General features: G+C 43.6%; 1 protein-coding gene across 1 annotated transcript in view; it reads left to right on the forward strand.

The window, feature by feature from the left end:
• The window catches only part of PLCL2 (phospholipase C like 2), a 184604-nt gene that overhangs the window by 106218 nt on the left and 56376 nt on the right, over positions 1 to 22010 (forward strand). The window contains exons 2-3 of the mRNA XM_026496951.4: positions 6262 to 8748; positions 11455 to 11658. Of these exons, the coding sequence (XP_026352736.3) occupies positions 6262 to 8748; positions 11455 to 11658 (2691 nt within the window). The remainder of the gene's footprint in view (positions 1 to 6261; positions 8749 to 11454; positions 11659 to 22010) is intronic.

Below are 22010 nucleotides of genomic sequence, written 5' to 3' on the forward strand. Positions count from 1 at the left end.
ATTTATTTATTTATTTTGAGAGAGAGAGAACGAGCAGGGGGAGGGGCAGAGGGAGAGAATCTTTCAAGCAGATTCCACACTGAGCAAGGAACCAGACGCTGGGCTGGATCCCACAACCCATGACATCATCACCTGAGCTGAAACCAAGAGTCAGGCACTGAACCAGCTGAGCCATCTAGGTGTCCCTGAATTGTAATTCTTATTTGTGTTCCTCTGTATATAACTTCAAAGTTTTTCTTTTTGTATTTGTTTATCAGCAGTTTGACTGTGACATGTCTAGGGGGTGTGTTGTGTGTGTGTGTGTCCTTTAATTTGGATCGAATGCTAGGCACCATGTTTAATAAAGACTGAAGTAAATAATACTTATGCTCAGAAATGAACATGCCTCTTCATCTTCTAGGTCATTAGTATTGGGGAAGTTGAGCCAGTATAGTCAATATATATATATATATATATATATATATATATATATATATATATATCTATATATATATATATATATATATATATCTTTATTTGACAGAGAGAGACACAGTGAGAGAGCACAAGCAGGGGGAGTGGGAGAGGGAGAAGCAGGCTTCCCGCCGAGCAGGGAGCCTGATGCAGGGCCCGATCCCAGGACCTGAGCCAAAGGCAGACGCTTAATGACTGAGCCACCCAGGCGCCCCCAGTGTAGTCGATAATTGAGCGGGTTTTGTATTTTGAGTCGCCATTGCTCCCTTTATTGTACCGCTGACTTTAAATTCCTCCACCGGTGGGCCACCATAGCCTTGTGTTTAGGTGGGGCTAGGGTCGCAGAGGGTTTACTCATTGTTCCTGTTCTGCCCTCCGCTTTCATGGGCAAACGCCTGTATGAGAAAGGGGTCTCTCTCCATGCTCTTGCCCCTCGTCCATGGTACACTGCTGGCTCCTTGGTGCTAGGCTTCTGGGGAAGTCAGGGGAGTTCTTTGTCCTCCTGGTCTAGTTTCTGTATCAGGCAGCCATATGCTCGTGTGCATCAGGGATGGGACCTTGTGGGGATTCCGGCCCTGCTCCCCTGAGCAGCCACACTCTGCCAGTCTCTGTGCTGAGTCTGGGCAGGAGACAGTTTTCTGCTCTCCCGGCGGTAGAAGAGTTCTGCTTTTATTGGTGCAGGCTCCTGAGTCCAAGAGGGTCTTTTCTACTCCTTGGGGCAGTAGGTCTTTGCCTGGCTGTAGAGAGAGATGGATTTTGCTTCTACCCTTACCCCAGTGGTCCTGGGAGCAAGAGGCCTTGCTGCCCTTCCCTCAGTGGTTTAAGGCTTTTGCTTCAATATAGGAGGGTAGTTGGGGAAAGAGGCAGAGTTTCAATCTGCCCCCCATGCCTGTGCTCTGGAGAGGGGCTCTCTCACCTGTTCTGCTCCCCGTTTTTCGCAGGAGCACTCATGCAGACCTACAAATACGTGCAAACTCTGCCTGTGTCTGGGGCTCCTCGTTACTCTACATTGATATACCAGCCCACACCTGCCCTGTACGAATTCCTTAAAATCTTAGCTGACTTCTTCTTACGTGCTTCCCACGCTCTGTCAAACATGAAGCAGTTTCTAGGTCTTCTCTGTCCTTGGAAGGGCCTGTCACTCTTTGGAATTCAGCTCCCTTGGTTGCTTTGTGACCACAGTTCTCTGATGACTAGAAGAAAACTTACGATTTTATAGATAATTTGGCTTTTGCCCGTCACAGTGGGAGTGGCGTTCTCTCTTGGCTTTCCACACTCTAAGCTGTCCTCTTAGCGGTACTTGCTCACATGCATGACTTTCAAGTCCCCTGTGGGTCCCCAAGCCGTTTGCTGATCTGAGTGCTCATAGGCTCCCTGCCAAAGTTGGGCCAGGGTGAGCTCTTGGAATGCAGTAGAGGGCAGCATGGAAGAGGGGGCCCGTGAGGCGAGGAGTCCCGGGGGGCCACGAAGCTCTCTGTTATTTGTAGTAAGGGGACTTCCACGTGAGTGGGGAGCAACATTTGGCCAGACCTAGCTTTTCTTCAAGTTAATTTTTTCTTTTCAGTTCATCTGACTGTACAAAATGACCTTCAAAGTGACCGATTTTCCTCCAGATCCATCTTCTTTTTTTCCCTCTTTGCTCATCTTGGAGAGCACATCAAAGTTTTAACGATGAATGAAAAGCCTTGCAAGGTAGCTCTGATGTGCCCAGCATGACTTATTCCTTCAATTCAGGGTTCTTGTTACAAGCTTAAGAAAGGCCAGGCCTTGCTGTGCTCCTTTAAGGGGCCTCAAGTCGCTTCTGGGGGCGTTTTGTTTTCTTTTGTTAAGGATAGAAATTTCTTTAACCCAATGTTTCTTAACTCTCTTTATTCCTAGGCCCCCTTCAGGCAACATAAAAATCTCAGGTCTTTCTTTAATGTTATTTCTAAATCAAATTAAATGACTCGACTCAAACAAACCAGAAGGACAAATGGCTGCTTTGTTTTCATACTCCATCCCCTTCCTCCTTCTGTTACGCTCGCCCCCACCCCCACACTGGAATCCCGGCCTGGATCTAGGATTCAGCATTTCAGGGTTGATGTGGAGGTGGGGTTTTTGAAAGCTGAGTTTCCTCCAGACTGAGCATTTGTTTTGTGTTTCTTCTCCTGGTGTTAGTAAGTGCTGATAGACTAGGAGAGCTGCACCAGTGGACCAAGTTTACAGTCTCTTGTTTTTACTGCTCAGAAGCTCTATATCGGGAGTGCTTAAAATGTTAAGAACCAGCTCCAAAACATCATTTAGACTGTTTTTGAAAGTATTTTGAGGTACCTTTATCTCAGCAGAAACTTACATCTTTTCCTCTGGTTTTAGGTGATTAGTTCATGTAAATTGCTCAGTTTGTTTTCTTTAGATAAAAAGACTGTATGTGTAGCACTTTACACTGTTAAAGTTGAACTAACTAACATTAAGAGATAGCATAGGAAATAGACTCCAGCCCTGCTGCTGACCACCTGCTTAGTTGATGTAAGTACGGCTGACCCTTGAACAGCGTGGATCTGAACTTGTGGGTCAACTTACACATGGACTTTTTTTCAATAAATACAGTGCAGTACTGTAAATGCATTTTCTGTTCCTGACAATTTGCTTAATAACATTTTCTCTAGCTTACTTTATTGTAAGAATACACCATATAATACATATAGCATGCCAAATATATGTTAATCAACTACGTGTTACCAGTAAGGCTACGGAGCAGTAGTAGGCTATGAGTGGTTAAGTTTTTGGAGAATCGGAAGTGATCTGCAGATTTTCAGCTATGCAGGGGATGGGCACCCCTAACCCTTGAGTTATTCAAGGGTGAACTGTACTTGATCTCGGCTGGGCTGAAAAGTGAAAACCAAGTAGGTGTGGGTTAAAGATTCTGGGAGTCAGGCCAGCTGGGGGCCTGGATCTCCTGCTATTGAACCTCAGTTTCCCCTCCCTCCCACACAAGGGCTTCTGGCCCTTTCTTCCCTTCCTCTGGGCCCTGGGGGGCCAGCCTTCACATCCACCTGTAGCTTCCAGCCAGGATTCTGGTCCATCCAGTGCTGAGGGCAAGCTCGCATATCCTTTCTCCTGTTTGGTCTCTAAGCAAGCACATGACTGTTGGTGTTTGCTAATAGCTTCATCTTTTGGGGAGGAAGGCGGCCGCGGTGTGCTCTGGAGAGGACAGGATGGTTCTGGGCCACCACAGACAGAGAGGGAAGAGACAGGAAAGTGGTAAGGGAAATCCCTGCTCTCATTATATCAGCCTGTGTTGGGGTGACCGTCATGTTCCTGTATCTGCAGTGAATGATCAGAACTCACCAATCAAAACCTGGCTGGCTTGTGAAAAGCAAGGCGATGTTTTGAAAGTCTCAAGTGTGGTGTTTAAGCTCCTGCCTGTCCCACAGATGAGGGTGTGTGAGCACTTAAGTATGTTATCAGTGTGCTTTGCGATTTGGCTTTTTCTTTTTAATAGCAAAGAGACCTATGAATCTGAAATGTACCAATTGTAACAAATTAGAAAGAAGCCATTGAGTATTAGTCAATATGTTAAGACTGACAGAATAAAAGATTACAGTGTTGAGGAAATGCTATATATATTTTTCATGGATAAATAGATAAGTACCTCCATTTATCTTTGTGACTTCTTTTTACTAGTGGCACCTTAGAGATATAATTTATAACGATTATAAAATTCCCTTACTTAATTAGTATGTTGTCTTTACTAAAGGTACATGTGTATTTGTAAAGGTAAAGACAACCTTCGTTCTGAAAAATAGGAAATTTATACATTTATTTCAGGCGTTATGCATGGCTGGTAACAAATGTAATTTCATGCCAACTTGCTGAAATAGATAGAACACAGTCTATGCTTTAGGGATTTGGAAGAGCTGTGATGCAATTCATCTTATGGATACAATCGCCACAGTTTTTATGTCTTTTGCAGTTTATTGTTCTGAGGATTCGTTTGCCAAGAAATACTCTGCCTTGTGGCTTTTATGTTGTATCTTGGCATTTAGATCACAAAAGTCTCTACGGTTCATTTTGAAACTTTGAGGGAAATGATACCCATATGATTTAAAGTTTAAGTTTAATTACCGCCTGTAAATTGCTTTTGGAAGTATAGGTAGTCAAAAAGTAAGAGTGGTTTTAAATTTCAGATGCAGAGAATAGCGTAATCACTTTCTAAAATGTAGAGATTTTACTCAAAATAGATTCTCTGGAGAGAATCAGAAAGTTAGAATTGCCTGTGTATAATATCCTTCATGCTCTTCTCTTCATTGCCACGCAAGTTATATAATCTCAACCTCCATGTCTACTCCCTGTGTATGAATATAATGACTTACTGAAGATTTGTCAAAATTCTCATATACTTCCTGAAAGGCAATGTCATGTTTTAGGTGAAAATTGTGAAAGACACTTTGAGGTCATTTGAGCATTAAAATAATAATAATAATAAAGGTGTCTGTACAGGGAAGGAACTTCAGTACACACATAGCTGTGGCATCAGCATCTTAAGGTGAGCTCCTGTGACACCCTGTAGGGAAGTGGAGGGCCGTGTCGTTGGTGACGCAGACTTCTTTAGAAATAGATGCTGCCGAGAGTGTTTCCCTTGATAGTGTAGATAACCTAAGGATATTGGAAGTACTCAGGTGACATTGTACTAAGCACTAGCCTGTGCACGGCAATAGGCTTTAATAAATCCAGCTCTAGGATTTTAGAAGTTCCCTCAGCTAGCCTCCCACCCAGACTCGGTACAACTGCAGCCGTAAAACCATATCTGTCCCAAGTCTTGAGAACCGTGACTAATCTGAGACTCTGAAAAACCTGGAATTCCTGCTGGAATTTCAGTGTCTACTCACACCGTTTAGTGGTCTGTACTTAGCTGTTTCAGGTCTTTTGGCATTTCCAGAAATAACCCAGACATCTTAGTGAGTCCAAGCGGTTTTCAAATGTCAGTGTGCATCCCCATCACCTAGAGTGTTGCCTACAGCGCGCATTCCTGGGCACTGCCCCCTAGAGATCTGATCCTATGAGCCTAGGAATCTGCATGTTAATCAGGTAAGCCAGCTGGTTCTGAGGCAAGTGGTGTGGTGACAGGTTTGAGGAACACTGGTGTGGGAGATGTATTCAACATGCAGAGCCTGCTTTATGGGTGTGTGACCTGTGCGGTTGTGCAGGCCCCACACTCAGAAGGGCCCTGCACTTGACTTAATACTCTTCCATCACCTTAAAATTCTTACCATTTTTTTTTTTTTTTTTGAGAGAGAGAGAGAGAGAGAGACTTTTGAGAAGTGGGGAGAGACACAGGGAGAAGGTGAGAGAATCTTAAGCAGGCTCCACAGACTTAGTGTGGAGCGTGATGGGGGCTTACTCTCATGGCCCTTGAGATCATAACCTGAGCTGAAATCAAGAGTCGACACTTAACTGAGCCACCCAGGCACCGCTAAAATTTTAACAATTTTTGAACAAGGAATCCTGTATTTCTTTTTTCCCTGAGCCCTGCGAACTAAGTAGTCCTTTCTCTGTACAGGATTTTATTGTGTATAACTGAAATTGTGTTTCTTGATACCCATGGATTGCAATTATTCAATAATGATTTTTTACTTGTTTGTATTAGGCTGCAAACTCCAGGGCCACTTCTAAGCTCTAGAAGTGATGGAGTATCATTTGTCATAGAACATTCAATAGGAGATCCTAACAGTATGATTTTTTTGAAAAAATTAAATTTTTATTCCTGGTCTTGAACGTAGAAACCCATGTTTATGTTATTCTTGTACACTGTTTTTTTTTTCCTCCCAGGATGGTACAAAACAGAAAAGAGAGCGGAAGAAGACCGTCTCGTTCAGTAGCATGCCCACAGAGAAGAAGATCAGCAGTGCAAGTGATTGTATCAATTCGATGGTCGAGGGTTCAGAACTCAAAAAGGTTCGCTCCAACTCCAGGATTTACCATAGGTATTTTTTACTGGATGCTGACATGCAGAGCCTGAGGTGGGAACCATCTAAGAAAGATTCTGAGAAAGCCAAGATTGATATTAAATCCATCAAGGAAGTGAGAACAGGAAAAAATACAGACATATTCCGCAGCAATGGCATTTCTGACCAGATATCTGAAGATTGTGCGTTTTCAGTCATATACGGAGAGAATTATGAGTCACTTGATTTGGTTGCCAACTCTGCAGATGTTGCGAACATCTGGGTTACGGGACTGCGGTACCTAATTTCTTACGGAAAACATACACTTGATATGTTAGAAAGTAGCCAAGACAACATGAGGACTTCTTGGGTTTCACAAATGTTTAGTGAAATTGATGTAGATAACCTTGGACATATAACTCTGTGTAATGCTGTGCAGTGTATCAGAGACCTCAATCCTGGTTTAAAAACTAGCAAAATTGAGCTTAAGTTCAAAGAATTGCACAAATCCAAGGACAAAGCTGGTACTGAAGTCACAAAGGAAGAATTTGTTGAGGTTTTCCATGAGCTTTGTACCAGACCTGAAATTTATTTCCTTTTAGTTCAGTTTTCAAGCAATAAAGAATTTCTTGATACCAAGGACCTTATGATGTTTCTTGAGGCAGAGCAGGGTGTGGCACATATAAATGAGGAAATAAGCCTTGAAATTATTAATAAATATGAGCCATCCAAAGAAGGTCAGGAAAAGGGCTGGCTTTCCATAGATGGGTTTACTAAGTACCTTATGTCCCCCGACTGTTATATATTTGATCCAGAACATAAGAAGGTCTGTCAAGATATGAAGCAACCTTTGTCTCATTACTTTATAAACTCATCTCATAATACATACTTAATAGAGGATCAGTTCCGAGGTCCCTCTGACATCACGGGATACATCCGAGCTCTTAAAATGGGTTGCCGGAGTGTTGAGTTAGATGTATGGGATGGGCCAGATAATGAACCTGTAATTTACACGGGCCACACCATGACCTCTCAGATAGTCTTCCGCAGCGTCATTGATATTATTAACAAGTATGCGTTCTTTGCTTCGGAGTATCCTCTTATCTTGTGTTTAGAAAATCATTGTTCTATTAAACAGCAGAAGGTAATGGTTCAGCACATGAAGAAAATTTTAGGGGACAAGCTCTATACAACATCGCCCAACATGGAGGAATCTTACCTCCCATCCCCAGATGTCCTAAAAGGGAGGATACTCATTAAAGCCAAGAAGCTGTCCTCAAGTTGCTCTGGCGTAGAAGGGGATGTTACCGACGAAGACGAAGGGGCAGAAATGTCTCAGAGGATGGGCAAAGAGAACGTGGAACAGCCCAACAACGTGCCTGTGAAGCGATTTCAGCTCTGTAAAGAACTGTCTGAACTCGTGAGCATCTGTAAGTCTGTTCAGTTCAAAGAATTTCAGGTATCATTTCAGGCTCAGAAGTACTGGGAAGTCTGTTCGTTTAATGAAGTGCTGGCCAGCAAATACGCCAATGAAAATCCAGGGGACTTTGTAAATTACAACAAACGTTTTCTCGCCAGGGTCTTCCCCAGCCCAATGAGAATTGACTCCAGTAACATGAACCCTCAAGATTTTTGGAAGTGTGGTTGTCAGATCGTAGCCATGAACTTTCAGACCCCAGGCCTGATGATGGACCTGAATATTGGCTGGTTTAGGCAGAACGGAAACTGCGGCTACGTCCTTCGGCCGGCCATCATGAGGGAGGAAGTGTCTTTCTTCAGCGCCAACACGAAAGACTCTGTCCCGGGAGTCTCACCGCAGCTTCTTCACATTAAAATCATCAGTGGGCAGAACTTTCCCAAACCCAAAGGATCAGGTGCCAAAGGAGATGTGGTGGATCCTTACGTCTATGTGGAGATTCACGGAATCCCTGCCGACTGTGCAGAACAAAGGACAAAAACCGTGCACCAGAATGGAGATGCCCCCATTTTTGATGAAAGCTTCGAATTTCAAATCAACCTACCTGAACTGGCCATGGTGCGCTTTGTAGTCCTAGATGATGACTACATTGGGGATGAATTCATTGGCCAGTACACAATTCCCTTTGAATGTTTACAGACAGGCTACCGCCACGTTCCCCTGCAGTCATTGACTGGAGAGGTCCTGGCGCACGCTTCTTTGTTTGTCCACGTGGCTATTACTAACCGAAGAGGAGGAGGGAAACCTCATAAAAGGGGCCTTTCCGTGAGAAAAGGGAAGAAATCCAGGGAATATGCATCTTTAAGAACACTGTGGATTAAAACTGTGGATGAGGTGTTCAAGAATGCCCAGCCGCCTATCCGGGATGCCACAGACCTGAGAGAGAACATGCAGGTGGGTACTCGTGTTGAAGTATTTCCTCAGCGGCGTTCCTTCACGGTGCACCCTGCGCACCATCTGCGAATACCGTGGAGGGCTTTGGGTCTTCCAACAGTATATTTGATTTTCAATAATTTGTAAATTCCAATTTGTCATTAGAACATTTACCTCTAGGCTCATTGTTTTTAATCATTTACATTTCCAGAACTGAAGTTGGTGTCGAAAATATTGATAATGCGTTAGAATAAACCAGTTTTGTTGCTGTCTCACATAATCGTCCTTGTCTGCTTCACAGATCCCCATTGTTTTCTAGGAGTGTACATGGGAATCTCTGATTTTCTGGAATATTCTTTAGCTGGAACACACTTTGATGACCTTTCAAAATAAAAGGCACATGTTCCAACCCTTTCTTCTGGAGCCGTAGTGCTAGGAAAATAGCAAGCACTTCAATGAGCCGATGTGTTTGTGTTTTGAGCCGCTGCTTGATGTCGGAGGACGGCTATTCAAGTGTTTCAGTAGAAGACATGTGGTGTCTGTATTTATTAGAAGTCTAAGATAGTAATTACCTCTCAACTGTATAATGGCTAAAAGCAATCAGTTAGGAACGAATGTATGTAATTAAGGATCGTCCACATGTCCAGCAGGGTACCGGGGCCCGCCTCACAGAGCTCCCGGCCCTCCCCCGGCCCAGCGTGTGAGAGCGCCTGCCATGTCTGGGGTAGCTGCTCGGTGTGTGTTTATTAAAATATGTATATTAAATATATTAGCTGGGTATATATCTATAGATACCTATTATGAGAAGAATGGCACCAGCAAGTAAAATCTGACTCAGAATATTCAGCAGATTTCAACCCCATACAGATTTTATAGATGAACTCATTCATAAAAAGACCTTGCTACAAGAGAGGAGTTTTATTCTCTTTCTCTCCAAGTCAAAGCGTAACAGGGAGCTGCAGGGCTTTTCCCTGTTTCTGAGGGCGAGAATGGTTTGGGAAACCCTGAGCTCCGAGCAAGGCACAGTGGCCTGCCCCAGGCCCAGGTCGTGTGTGCGCCGCAGCGTTCCCGCGGGGATCCTCCGGAGCTCGGGGATCCTGCGTCCAGAGCTGCGTGTCTGCGCTGCACCCGGCAGAGCAGCGGTGGCGGGGCTTAACGAGCGCCCGGCCCGCACAGGCAGTCTGGGCCGTGAGGACGCAGCCCTGAACAAGCAGTGCCTTCAGCGGGGAGTGGGCGGTGGGGAGGGAAACAGACCGCAAGCAGGTGAACGAGCAAATAGGACAGTTGCAGACACAAGCAAGAGCTGTGAAGAAACTAAAATAGGGAGGTGTGACGGAGTGATTGGGAGACCCTGTCGTAGACCTCACAGTCATGGTTTGTTGTCACAAGCAGTCAACGTCCAAGTGATTTTGAGCAAAATGACACAGAGTTTGATGTCCACATTTAAAGAGATATTAATAAAAAGAAAATGTTTAAGAAAACCAAAGCGCCGCTCATTTCTTAGACTGGGGCATGTGAGAGCAGCAGACACGGGACTTGCAAGGCCTGGATTCCTCCCTTCTGGCCGCCGTGCTCAGCCCAGATCAGGACCCAAGTGCACCTGGAGTAACTCCCATTTTGCTTAGAATTTACCGGTTGTTATAGCATGGTAATTAAAAAGCATAGGCCTCAGCATCAACAGATTTCAGGTAAAATCTTGACTCCTTCGCTCACCAGCTGTGTGACCTTAGAGAAATAACAGAGAGAGGTTAGAGCAGAGCCGAGACTTATTTCCTTACCCACAGCGTGGCTGGTTGAGAGGATTAAGTGAGGTAATGGGTACTAGGTAGGCCTACTAGCTTAGCACTTGGTAAGTGCTCCAAGAATGCCAACCGTGACATTTGGCAGTATCAAGGGATTTTCTTTACCAGATATTTTAATGGCATAGCTCTGGTGATGAGAAAAGGGGTGGGGTGGGGGAACAAACGTTGCAATCAGTGGACACACTGATAGGGGAGGGTCTCCTACTGGGCAGTAAATTGCTTTGTCCTCAAAATTCCTTTAGATTTTCTGGTGGTTTTCTGGCAATCTTTGGTATCCCTTGGCTGCTAGATCGTTGCCTTCACTGGACTTCCAAAGCTAGGAAAGAGAGAGAAAGAGCAGTCCCTCTCTCATGACCCCAGAAGAGCAAACCATATCAAAACCTTGGTCTTGGACTTCTAGCCTCCACAACTGAGACAATAAATTTAACCCCTCCTCCAAAAATATTCTTTTCAATTTGGAACCAGTGTAAACAGGTGAGAGACATTTAAGTTTCTCCCTCGAAAATACTCCCTTTCTTTTTAGATGGCTGGCATTTGATACTTACTTTAAACCTGTTTTGATTTTTTTTCCTCTCCCGTGTTTGAGTGCAGAAGCCATTCTTCTTGTTTGCTCACGATTGCCTATCAGCCTTAGCGCCACTGTGAACTTTGATCTGAAAAGAGGCTTTACCCTTCAGATGAATTTTACTTACTCGCATTTTCTGTACTTTTGGTAAATTGGTACTGAAAATGTCTGTAACTGTATTTACTTTGGAAAATAGCCATTTTTCCCGGCATGAAATAATCATTAGTTAATTGTCATGACTTTGCTAATAACAGTTGTACCAGGCAGTTCAAGTATAATCAAGTACATCAAGTAGAACAGCCTCGAGAACTTAAAACCTCTGGTTAATTACAGAGCGCCTCCTTTCTTTCCACGTAACAGAATGCCGTGGTATCATTCAAGGAGCTGTGTGGCCTCTCCTCCGTGGCCAATCTCATGCAGTGCATGTTGGCGGTGTCTCCCCGCTTCCTGGGATCTGATAACACGCCCCTGGTGGTCCTGAATCTGAGCGAGCAGTATCCCACGATGGAGTTGCAGGGAATCGTGCCCGAGGTTCTGAAGAAGATTGTAACAACTTACGACATGGTGAGTTGTTCTCTGTGCTTTAATGGAGCCTGGGTGAGAGAGAGATCGTGAGACAATACACCAGACATACTCAGGAGCTCTTGCTAAGGTGTGCTTTCCTATTTCATGCTTCATTTACCTATGTCGGAAAAATCGTTCCTCTGACCTTGCCGTATTTGAAAGAGCTCAGTGGTTTACTGTTGTTGTTTTAGAAAGCAGGACTCAGAAACCGTTGCCTCAATCGGATTAAATAGTAGTTAGCTTTTCAAGAATGTATCCGAATTGATTTCTCAAGCATATGCTATTTTCTACACATACATGGCAAAGAATTTTTTTTAAATCTTTCTCTGCAATCAGCCCTTGATTTGCTCATTTTTATTTTGTTTTCATTCTTCAGACTGGTAAAAGTGAGAAATTTAATTTTTTCTAAAATAAATTTTAAGCACAATTAGGGGCAATTTCTTCTATCACGTGATTATAATGTATAATGCTTTCCTTCCTTACAGCAGCTGCTCTGAGATACCTATAATTTGTAATCAACTTAACGTTAATGAGGTATCCTCAGGATACCTAGAATATTACATTTTTGAGCTTACATATTTCTTGCATTTTCGTTAATCATATCCTGGTCTTATTGTGCTTTTTGACTTATCGTAGCTCTAAGGGAGAATTAGTGAGTGAACAACACTGTTTCGAGCCCATGATGTCGTGGAGGCTCTCCAGCCTGTGAGGTTTAAGGGTGGTGTTGGACACTGCTCCCCCAGATGGGCCAGGCTGTCAGCCTTTGCTCCTCAGGATCCTCAGAGTTAAGAGGCTACGTCTACCCCCTCCTCTACGCAAAATGCATGGGCTACGACCACAAAACACTAGGCTTCATCTGACGTAGCCGCTGAGGTTAAAGACAAAGTGGGATTGGCATCATAAGCCTTAACAGAAATATTTTTGACTATTCTGTAAGTTGATCTGAAAGCTTTAATTCAGAGGGGCTTATATAATTCAAAGGAAGACAAAAACCAGATTAGGCCAGCATTTCCCACAGTGTGTTCAGAGGAACCTTGGTTTCTTAGAATATTGGTAAATGTCACATGGGAGAAAGGGCTCCATGGTAAAGCAGTTTGGGGAAATACTGGTTTGAACAAAATTAATCATATGTCTTTACTGCAGGACATCTTAGGGCCTTTTCTTTGCTGACATACTGAGTTCCCAGGAGGGTGATACATAGAGAATGCCCTGTTTCACAAATGGACTTGACCAAGGGGTACTGTTCCCAAAAACAAAAGTTCTAAATACCTTTTGTTCTTGATCTTCACTTCTTGATCTTATTCGCTCAAGTCTTTAGACAAATAAGATCTGGAAGTACAAGTCAGTAGAATGCAGTATTTTAAACAGCTTATCAGTTCATTACCTACCTTTTTCCTGGATTCCTGTGCAATAGCCACACATTTTAGCCGATACGTATCAGTCCCTACTATTTCTAGCTTAGAATTCGTGGTGGCGTGAGCGATCTAAAAGACCAAACAGTGGGCTCTGCGGGCAAACTACAGAGAGTGGCAGTCAGCCTGAAGAAAGAGGGAAGGCCAGGGGCAAGTGCGTGTCCACACTGGGGAGAGAGCTGTGCTGGGTGCTGCAGGGGCCACAAGAATGCCCTTGAATTGCCCCATCCTCAGGGAGCCATCCAGTCCACTGGAAGGTAATGGAGGCAGCTGGGAAGCAAAGCACTGGACGCTTATGCTCTGCTCCTTTGCAGTGAAAAGTGGAAAGATAGGAAAAGAGGTAAAAACAGGAAAGTTTGAAGAGCTCCTTCACGCTGTGACCGAGGCCACCTAGTTAGTTCCCACCTCCTCCTGTTTTATGAGAAGAAGCCAGAAGACGTAGCTGATATGTATAAATGTTTCTTAAGCTTAAGCCACACGTAAAATTGTTAGACATTTTGTAGACTTATTTCGTTCACCAAAATCTAACATGACTCAGTCCCTGGGCGCTTCACTGATTTCCATGGCGGTCCCACAGTGACATTTCTTCTCCGTAACCTTTTTTTTTTTTTTTTTAAGAATTTATTTATTTATTTGACAGAGAGAGACAGCCAGCGAGAGAGGGAACACAAGCAGGGGGAGTGGGAGAGGAAGAAGCAGGCTCATAGTGGAGGAGCCTGATGTGGGGCTCGATCCCAGAACGCCGGGATCACGCCCTGAGCCGAAGGCAGACGCTTAACGACTGCACCACCCAGGCGCCCCCTCTCCGTAACCTTTTTAACAGGAACTTCCTGAGAGTGGGGTGGCGGCACCCCACCTGGGTGATAACCATGGGGGCTAGAGAAGGCTGAGGACCCAGGACCTAGTCCAGCGGCTGAGTGCCGACCCCGAGCAGGAGGTTCTCAGGGTTCATGACCAAGAGGCTTCTGGGCGCCAGCAGCCTCCCAGCACCCATCACAGTATTTGGCACAGGAATCACGCAGTGCTCCTTGGTTCCCTGTCCCTTCCTCTCCCTGGGTTGCTAAATGATCACTCTTACTATGCAACTCTGTTTGCACATAACTGGATAGTTGCATCGTTGCAGAAGTGATCAGACAGAATGTTTTAGCTCGTTCATATTTTTTAAATTGTGAGACTTACATAATGTTAATTGCCATAGCTGTGCTGCATTACACCCCTAGGTCTATTGATTTGTCCTGTCTTAACTCCGTCTGAAAAACTAAGCCATAAAATATTTAAAATTAAATTCAAATTATTATAATTTGAATTTTTAAAACTAATATTGCTACAGCAATAACTCTTGTAATATTTATATTTTATATTCCTTTTTTTTAGTAACTTAATGGTTTCTTACCTTGTAACAATTAATTTATTAAAACTAGCTAAAGGAGCATTGATGGGAAGTATACTAAGGTCCTGGACAGTCTGTAACCTTAAATTTATTTATTTATTTTTGTGATTTATGTTGAGCTTTACCCAAAGTTAACCTTGGAAATAAGATCTTATTTCATTTTGTTTATTTCCCATTTATAATATGAAGGCTCCAAATGAGAAGTAAGAGTAGTGTGAGAAATCCGCTCCAGAACTCCTGTTTCATTGCCGGTCTACACTGCTGAAGGTGGCCCTGGGGGGGCCAGGGCCACACGTGGCCTCTCCTGCGTGTGCAGATATGTATTTATGCTGTTACGATTGTGATTACTTTTCAGTGTCTAAACTCTTATTAATAAGCCAGTATATTTGAAATATGCCAGTTTCCTTGGGAAAAAGGAGAATGCAGAGAAGGAATTGATCATGGAAACGCGAACAACTTGTAAACCATTCTGGAGGCTAGAAAAGAATGCCCATGTCCAGGGTGGCCACATATCCTGGTCTTCCTGCTGATATACCTTTTGCCCCGGATGAATTATTCATAGCTCTCCCTTTAACTCTTAGAAGCGTCCCTGTTTAGGGGTGCTGGGGTGGCTTAGTCCGTTAAGTGTCTGCCTTCGGCTTAGGTCATGATCCTGGAGTCCTGGGATCAAGCCCTGCATTGGGCTCCCTGCTTAGCGGGGTGTCTGCTTCTCCCTCTTCCTTTGCCTACCACTCCCCCTCCTTGTGCTCACTTGCTCTCTCTCAAATAAATAATCTTTTTTTTAAAAAAAAGAAGTGTCCCTGTTTAGATAATTAGTTGTATGGTCACCCTATGCATGGCCCCTAGACTGTCCTAATGGCTCTTGTGATTACCACCAACAAATGGATCTTCTAAATTGTCCAAATCGTGGTTTTTACCCTATGTGTGGTTCCTCCTTGGGTCCTGGAAGTGTGAGATTCAACCCTGGGTCAAAGCCATGCAGGTGTCAAAGCCATTCCGGAGTAGAGGAAGAAGAGAAGTACAGACACCTTCTTAGACTAGGCAGATTGGTGGGGGATGTTGATAACAGGGACTGGACCGGTGTGGAGAGTGGGAATGGCGATGTATTGTCAGACAAATAAGCCTTTTCTCCCCTTGAGGTGTTTACAGTTTAGTAGAAGAGATAAAGTGTATCTGTAGATAGTAAGATGATACATGACAGATACTTTAAAATATGTAAGCAAACCATTTGGATGTTTATGGACAAGAACGGTCAGTTTCCGGGTTAGGGATTAGGAAGACTTCGGGGAAATATTGGTCTTTGAGCTAGACCTTTAAGAATGAGTCACATTTCAGTAGGCAGAGGTGATAAGAAGGAGGCTATTCAAAGTTGAGTTTACGGAGTGAAGCGTGCTCGGAAATGTGGACGCACGTATTCTGGGCGAGTCCCCTGAGGGCCGTGGGGGTTCCTGCTCAGATCGGAGCGCTGCGGGGCCAGCTCAGGCGGTACCCGCTGTAGGAGGCGGAGCGGGAAAGAGAGCTCGGAGAGCACATGGTGAGTGCTTTTATTTCGCTGCCGATCAGGTGGAAACAACGGAAACCCTGTGGCACATCAAATTAGTGGCAGAGCTAGGTTTAGCAGTCTCCTTGTCCTGTGTTCTTTCTGTGATCCAGGTCAGGGAAATTAGCCACGTGTGGTGTATAGATGAGTGATCAACATGCAGCTAAAGCCCAGATATCTTCAATAATAATAATAATCTAAAGTTGTTCATGTGCGGTTCTCCAAGTAAGAGGTAACTCGTTTCGGATTCCTGTTCCTCATGATGATGGAAAAGAATTCATTTTACATACTTTGGCATAGATTAAAAGACAGGTTCGATGAGCTTAAACTAAGGAAGACTATTTCAATAGTCAGGTCAGATTCCAGTCAAAGAAATCTGGTCATAAGTAGCTGAACGTGTCTTTTATATTATTACTTCAGAAAACAACAGATTTAAATATTTCACTTAAAATTTATGGAAATGTACTTGAATTCATTTGCCGTTCACAATCGGGTATCAAAATTGAGCTTGAATGTTCTCTCGTGTAATTTAAAGCTGGTGGGAGAAAATAAGGATTACGTAACCTGAGTTTAAGACATTCTTTACAATACACAGTGCTTTTTTTTTTTTTTTTAAGATTTTATTTATTTATTTTTTGGGAGAGAGAGAGAGAGCACGCGCGCGCACGAGCGGGTGAGGGAGGGGCAGAGGGAGAAGCAGACTCCCCGCTGAGCAGGGAGCCCAACGCGGGGCTCCATCCCAGGACCCTGGATCATGACCTGAGCTGAAGGCAGCTGCTTAACTGACTGAGCCACCCAGGTGCCCACAATACACAGTGCTCTTAAGAACACATGTGCACTGGCATTTCAGTGTAAACCTTCCCCTCCCAGCAATATCAGTGATCTAATTCATCATCTTTTTAAATGAAAGTGATTTTTACCATCCTTTTAGTATTATCAGTAATAATTCATCTCTCTAGCTATCTTTGTTTATTAGTTTCCTATTTCAGACTTAAATTTCTAAATTTTTGTGAGATCCATACTAAAATATAGAGACCAAGGAGTCAACATTCTTCCTCTTTAGAGAGAGAACATTGGAAATGTTGGATACAAAGAAAGTTCTCTTTATAAATATTTTTCATTGGACTTTGAGGACAGTATTCGAAGTGAAATAAGCCAGACATGGAAAGATCAGTACTACATGATTCCTCTTATGTGAGGTATCTAAAATAACCAAATTCATACAATCTGAGACTGGAATGGTAGTTACCACAGGCTGGAGGAAGGCGGAACGGAGTTACTAATCAACAGGCCTAGTTTCGGTTAAGTATGGCGAATAAGCTTCAGAGCCCCACTGGCCAGCATCAGGCCAGTAAGCAGACATGTATCGTACACCTAGAATTTGTTAAGAGGGTGGCTCTCCCGTGAAGGGGTTCTTAATACAACTCTTTAAGAAAAAAAGTTTTTCGTTGGTTTTGCTATGATTTCTGTAATATGGAATTTGCTTCAGTCAGTGAGCTTGAAGGTGGAGTTGTGGGGAATGAAAGGGGAGAAGAAACAGTAAAGAAAATGATGCTCGATTCTGTTCCAGGCAGTAGCACTGTTCCGTGCACGCCGGTGGACCCTCGGGCAGCCCCCCTCTGCTCAGAGATTGTACAGGACCTCATTCTTAGCACTGCAGGGCCTTTGTATCTACTTTCTATTTAAAATTAGTTTGTTTTCATCTTTCACAGCTTCACAAAAATCTTGATTTTAATTGCCTTCACATTTAATTAAGAAAGCATACTCTGGGGAATCCATTTATCCAGTGGAGAACAGTATTTTTTCAGTGTAAAAGGGAGGAACCTGATGCTTTGTCCAGGAGGATATTATTTGCTCTCTGAGTGTTTTTACATAAATTACTGAACAGTCCCTTCTAACTCATTACTTTAAATATTTCTTTAAAAAAACTAGTTCTTCAAATAAAATATGGGAAATGAAGGGTGTCTTTCATATACAGACATGTTGGCAATTGGCACGCAACATCAGGAACACTCTGCTTTATCTTATGGGTGTGATTTCACATATTTTGTCTTGCCGCTGCTTAATGCGGTGAAGAGATAAATCACACTTCATAATTAATGGAGTCAGCCCATCTGGACCAAGCCAGACATGATCTGTAATAAGGCTGCTATTGATCCCCGTCTCCTTTGTGGCTCCTTTTATCACTTTACTGCCTCAGAACTTGACATTAAAAGCTTCTTTTAATTGAAGGTGTCAACCTTCCCAACTTTTGTAATTATAGAAAAAAAGACCAGATAGATTATTATGCTCTAGAATAAGACTGAGCTTAGATATGTGTGTGTGTGTGTGTGTGTGTGTGTGTGTGTGTGTGTGTGTGTACAAAGGTGGATATATCCTGCAGAGGGAAGATCAGAAACCCAAAGGCTATAGTCTAATTCAGTGACAGGGGAGGTCCAGCCAGTGATGTGTCCAAAAGCAGTTTCCCTGGCGTCATCAAAACCATACAGCTGAGCCACTCCAAATTGGTTCAAGCTGCCAAGCCGATGGGAGGGGGAAGAAATGTTAAAGATACAGTGTGATGACAGCATCACATGTGTGATTAGATCAGATGCAGCGGCTGCCACTCAGTAATCAGATGCAGGGAGATTCGGACACTTCTGGAAGATAGTGTGCAGGGTGTGAAACGGTGATGATTGTGGATTTTATTGCTCATCAGTTTTCTAGTTTTACATGTCTCCACAGAAACCGAGGAGCACATATTCAGAAGTATTCTTACACACACACACACACACACACACACACACCCCAGATACCTAAGCAGTGAGCAGTTGGGAAAAGAGTAGCATTTTAAGGGCTGACATCCCCTTGAAAGAGAGACTTCATCATATAGCAGTTTTTATCAACTAAATTTGATACCTAGCTCCAAACTCTGGGAGGACAGACATGAAAACCGTAATGGAGTTCAACATGTTGTCAGATGGTGTCTTCAGGGAAGAAATGATAAATGGTATTAAGCCAGCTACCATGTATCATCTGACATACCAGCAGTCTGACTTAAAATTTCTAAGTAAGCTAGGAAACAGTGATATGGTTGGTGCTGTCCAACCATATTGGTAAATGAGAAATGGGAGCCTGCTCTTGGCATCATTTCAGTTCTCGGGTAGATTTCATTTGAACCAAGGCCACCTGGGGAACCATTACACTGCAGTGGTTTGGGGCCATGTATTTTGATGGGGTCTCTACTGTTTTACTTTTCTGTTTAGAGTCTTTCTTTTGCTTTTTAAAGGGGCAGAGCGAGATTGCTTATTTTTCAAACTGAATTTTTTTTATTATTTTAATATTTTTATTTCACTGGCTCTGGTAGAAACTATGTATAAAACATATCTGAAACCTAAAAAGTTAGGGAACTTCTTTCTACACCTGTGCTTTATGCAGAAGAACACTACTACATTTTTGATAGTACTAAGATCATTGAAGCACTGTGATTTTTTTTCTTTCTTTCTTTTTTTTTTTTTTTTTTTTTTTTTTTTTGCCTATGCAAGAACAGGGGAATTACTTTTTCCCATCAAATCCTACATTGCATTTTGGATTTTGCTCTTACATTCCTTCAAAGTTTATTTTTGATATAGTCTCTTCTTGCCTGGAAGTATTTTATGTTTCTGCATTGGGTAAAGGTAAGTTGTTTGCTAAGTTCTTCTTTCTGTCAAGGACCTTTCCAGGAAATTAGAGGAAAGAAAGAGAGAGAGAGAGAGAGGGAGGGAGGCAGGGAGGAAGGTGGGGGGAGGGAGGAAGGAAGGAAGAAAGAAAGGGAAAGGGATCTGTATACATATTTAAAATGCTGTCCCTGCTCTGTAAGTAATACACACAGTTCTTTTGGTTAGTCATGATGTGCACTGGCGGCTTTTCAAAGCTGTGAGGAAGTGTTTAGCGTCCTTATCCTAGTTTATTCCGTGAACTTTTTGTCTCCGTTTGACTTTGAGTAAGTAAAAGTTCATTGAGCAGAGGAAGCCGTGCTGCTGTGGCCAGTACTCAGGCTCAGCCCCTCTATGATCTGTGCCTCTGGGGCAGAGTCTGAGTGCAAAACCCACACTCAACTCAGACGGCAAAGAAAAATGCAGCTTTCCTCTCTCGGGAGGGAGGTGGGTATTCCCCAATTTCTGTTCACTTTGGTGAACTTGATCCATTGCATTGATTTATTTTATCCACTTTGGACTATAAATACTCGTCTCTTGAGGTAAAATGCTCAGTCTCTCAGACTTTCTCTCTTTCCCTCTGCTTCCCTACAAAGTGGCCACTGGTTGCCTGGAGGGGAATGGTTGCAGAAGGCTTCTTCCTGTGTCCTTATAAAGAACATCACTCTAAAGCTTGCCATCCTCCCCGTCACCCCCATTCACCTCGAGACTGGGCCATGCAGGGAAGGGATTCCCTAGCTCCATTTACAGTCACTCAGGACTGCAAGAGATGGACTTCCAACTTCCCCACTGCCCCTTCCCTCCTCCCGCCTGAGCGTGGCTGACCTTCGGCCCAGCCTTGAGAGATGGAAGGCCAGTCCCCTCTACCCTAGGGCATGAAGCTCTGGGATCTCTGGGTTGATTCTTCACATGTTAAAATAATTTAGAAAATTATTTCTCCTCGACAAATCCTGGCTTTCAAGCCTGTCGTTTTGGTGGGAACCCAAATAAAAATCTAATTTGACCTTTAAAACTGAGAAGTGTCTGTTTTTATAAGTGAGCTGCTCTTCACCCAGGGCTCTGAAACTAGCTGTTTGAATCGGTGGAAAGCCCCTGGGGCAAAATGGTTTCTAAAGTATGGCAATGCCTGTGGGAAAAAAGTCGTTTTACACTCTTCCCATAGCACCTGTGTTTCTGCTGCAGCCCCCTGGATGTCAGCTTTCCTTTCCCAGTGCAGCACATCTTCTGGATTGCCAGAAATACCAGCTAGAGAATGCCCTGGGTGTTTCAGAAAGGAGCCAGAGGGTAGAGTTAGAAGTATGATGGGACAACTTTCAGAACCCCACAAGCTAAAGGGATTCTGTTACGATCCTCGATCCTCGAGAGAAATAGAGCCAGATTGTTCTCTGATCTTCACTATTGTTAGGCGAGTAGCATCCTTCTTAGAGCATCTTGGAACCGTGACATCTGTTTGGTGTGTTTGGATTGATGAAGAAGTTATGTTAAGCCTAATAATTGCCGAGCAAGAAAAAGGGGAGGGGCGCCTGGGTGGCACAGCGGTTAAGCGTCTGCCTTCGGCTCAGGGCGTGATCCCGGCGTTATGGGATCGAGCCCCACATCAGGCTCCTCTGCTATGAGCCTGCTTCTTCCTCTCCCACTCCCCCTGCTTGTGTTCCCTCTCTCGCTGGCTGTCTCTATCTCTGTCAAATAAATAAATAAAATCTTAAAAAAAAAAAAAAAAGAAAAAGGGGAGAAAAATAACTTTAAGGACAAGAACTTCATGCCTATATTCCTCTAGCAATTGGAGTTTTCCAGATTCAAAATTTTTGATTTGCTACTATTAATACTGTACAGTTCTTTTAAAAAAAAAAAGTTTTTTCAACATCCAGAATCCGTTTGACATCTTAAAGTTTGGAATTATTTCTGTCATGTCCACAGAACAGTATCATCTCTACATCTAGTTTTGTAGGCGTGAGCGTCCTCTTTGTGGAAATCCTTTTCAAACAGAAAAGTGATGATCAAAGAAACGAAGAGCCTAATTGACTTTCGGTGCCTGGCGCTTGATTTGTGTGTCTTTATGCAGCTTGTGAGCTCCAGATCCTTTTCGATTCACAGAAATGAAGATTAGCTGACCTAGAACAAGCACTTCACAGCTCACTGATCCGTTCAGCCTGCTTCTCCCCTTGTGGTTGGGAGCCCTCTGGTCCTCTCACCTTGGACCCAGAAGAGCGTGTCTCTTCTTGACCCTCTAGCCTTTGCTGTTGGCCCAGAGGTGGCTTTGCCAGCTACTTTGGAAGAGAAGTCAGTGTGTTCATCTCCATCTCTGTCAGGTTGCAGAGACCTGAGCTGGAAACCCT

Source organism: Ursus arctos, unplaced genomic scaffold (assembly GCF_023065955.2).
Source record: "Ursus arctos isolate Adak ecotype North America unplaced genomic scaffold, UrsArc2.0 scaffold_20, whole genome shotgun sequence".
NCBI classification, from domain to species: domain Eukaryota; kingdom Metazoa; phylum Chordata; class Mammalia; order Carnivora; family Ursidae; genus Ursus; species Ursus arctos.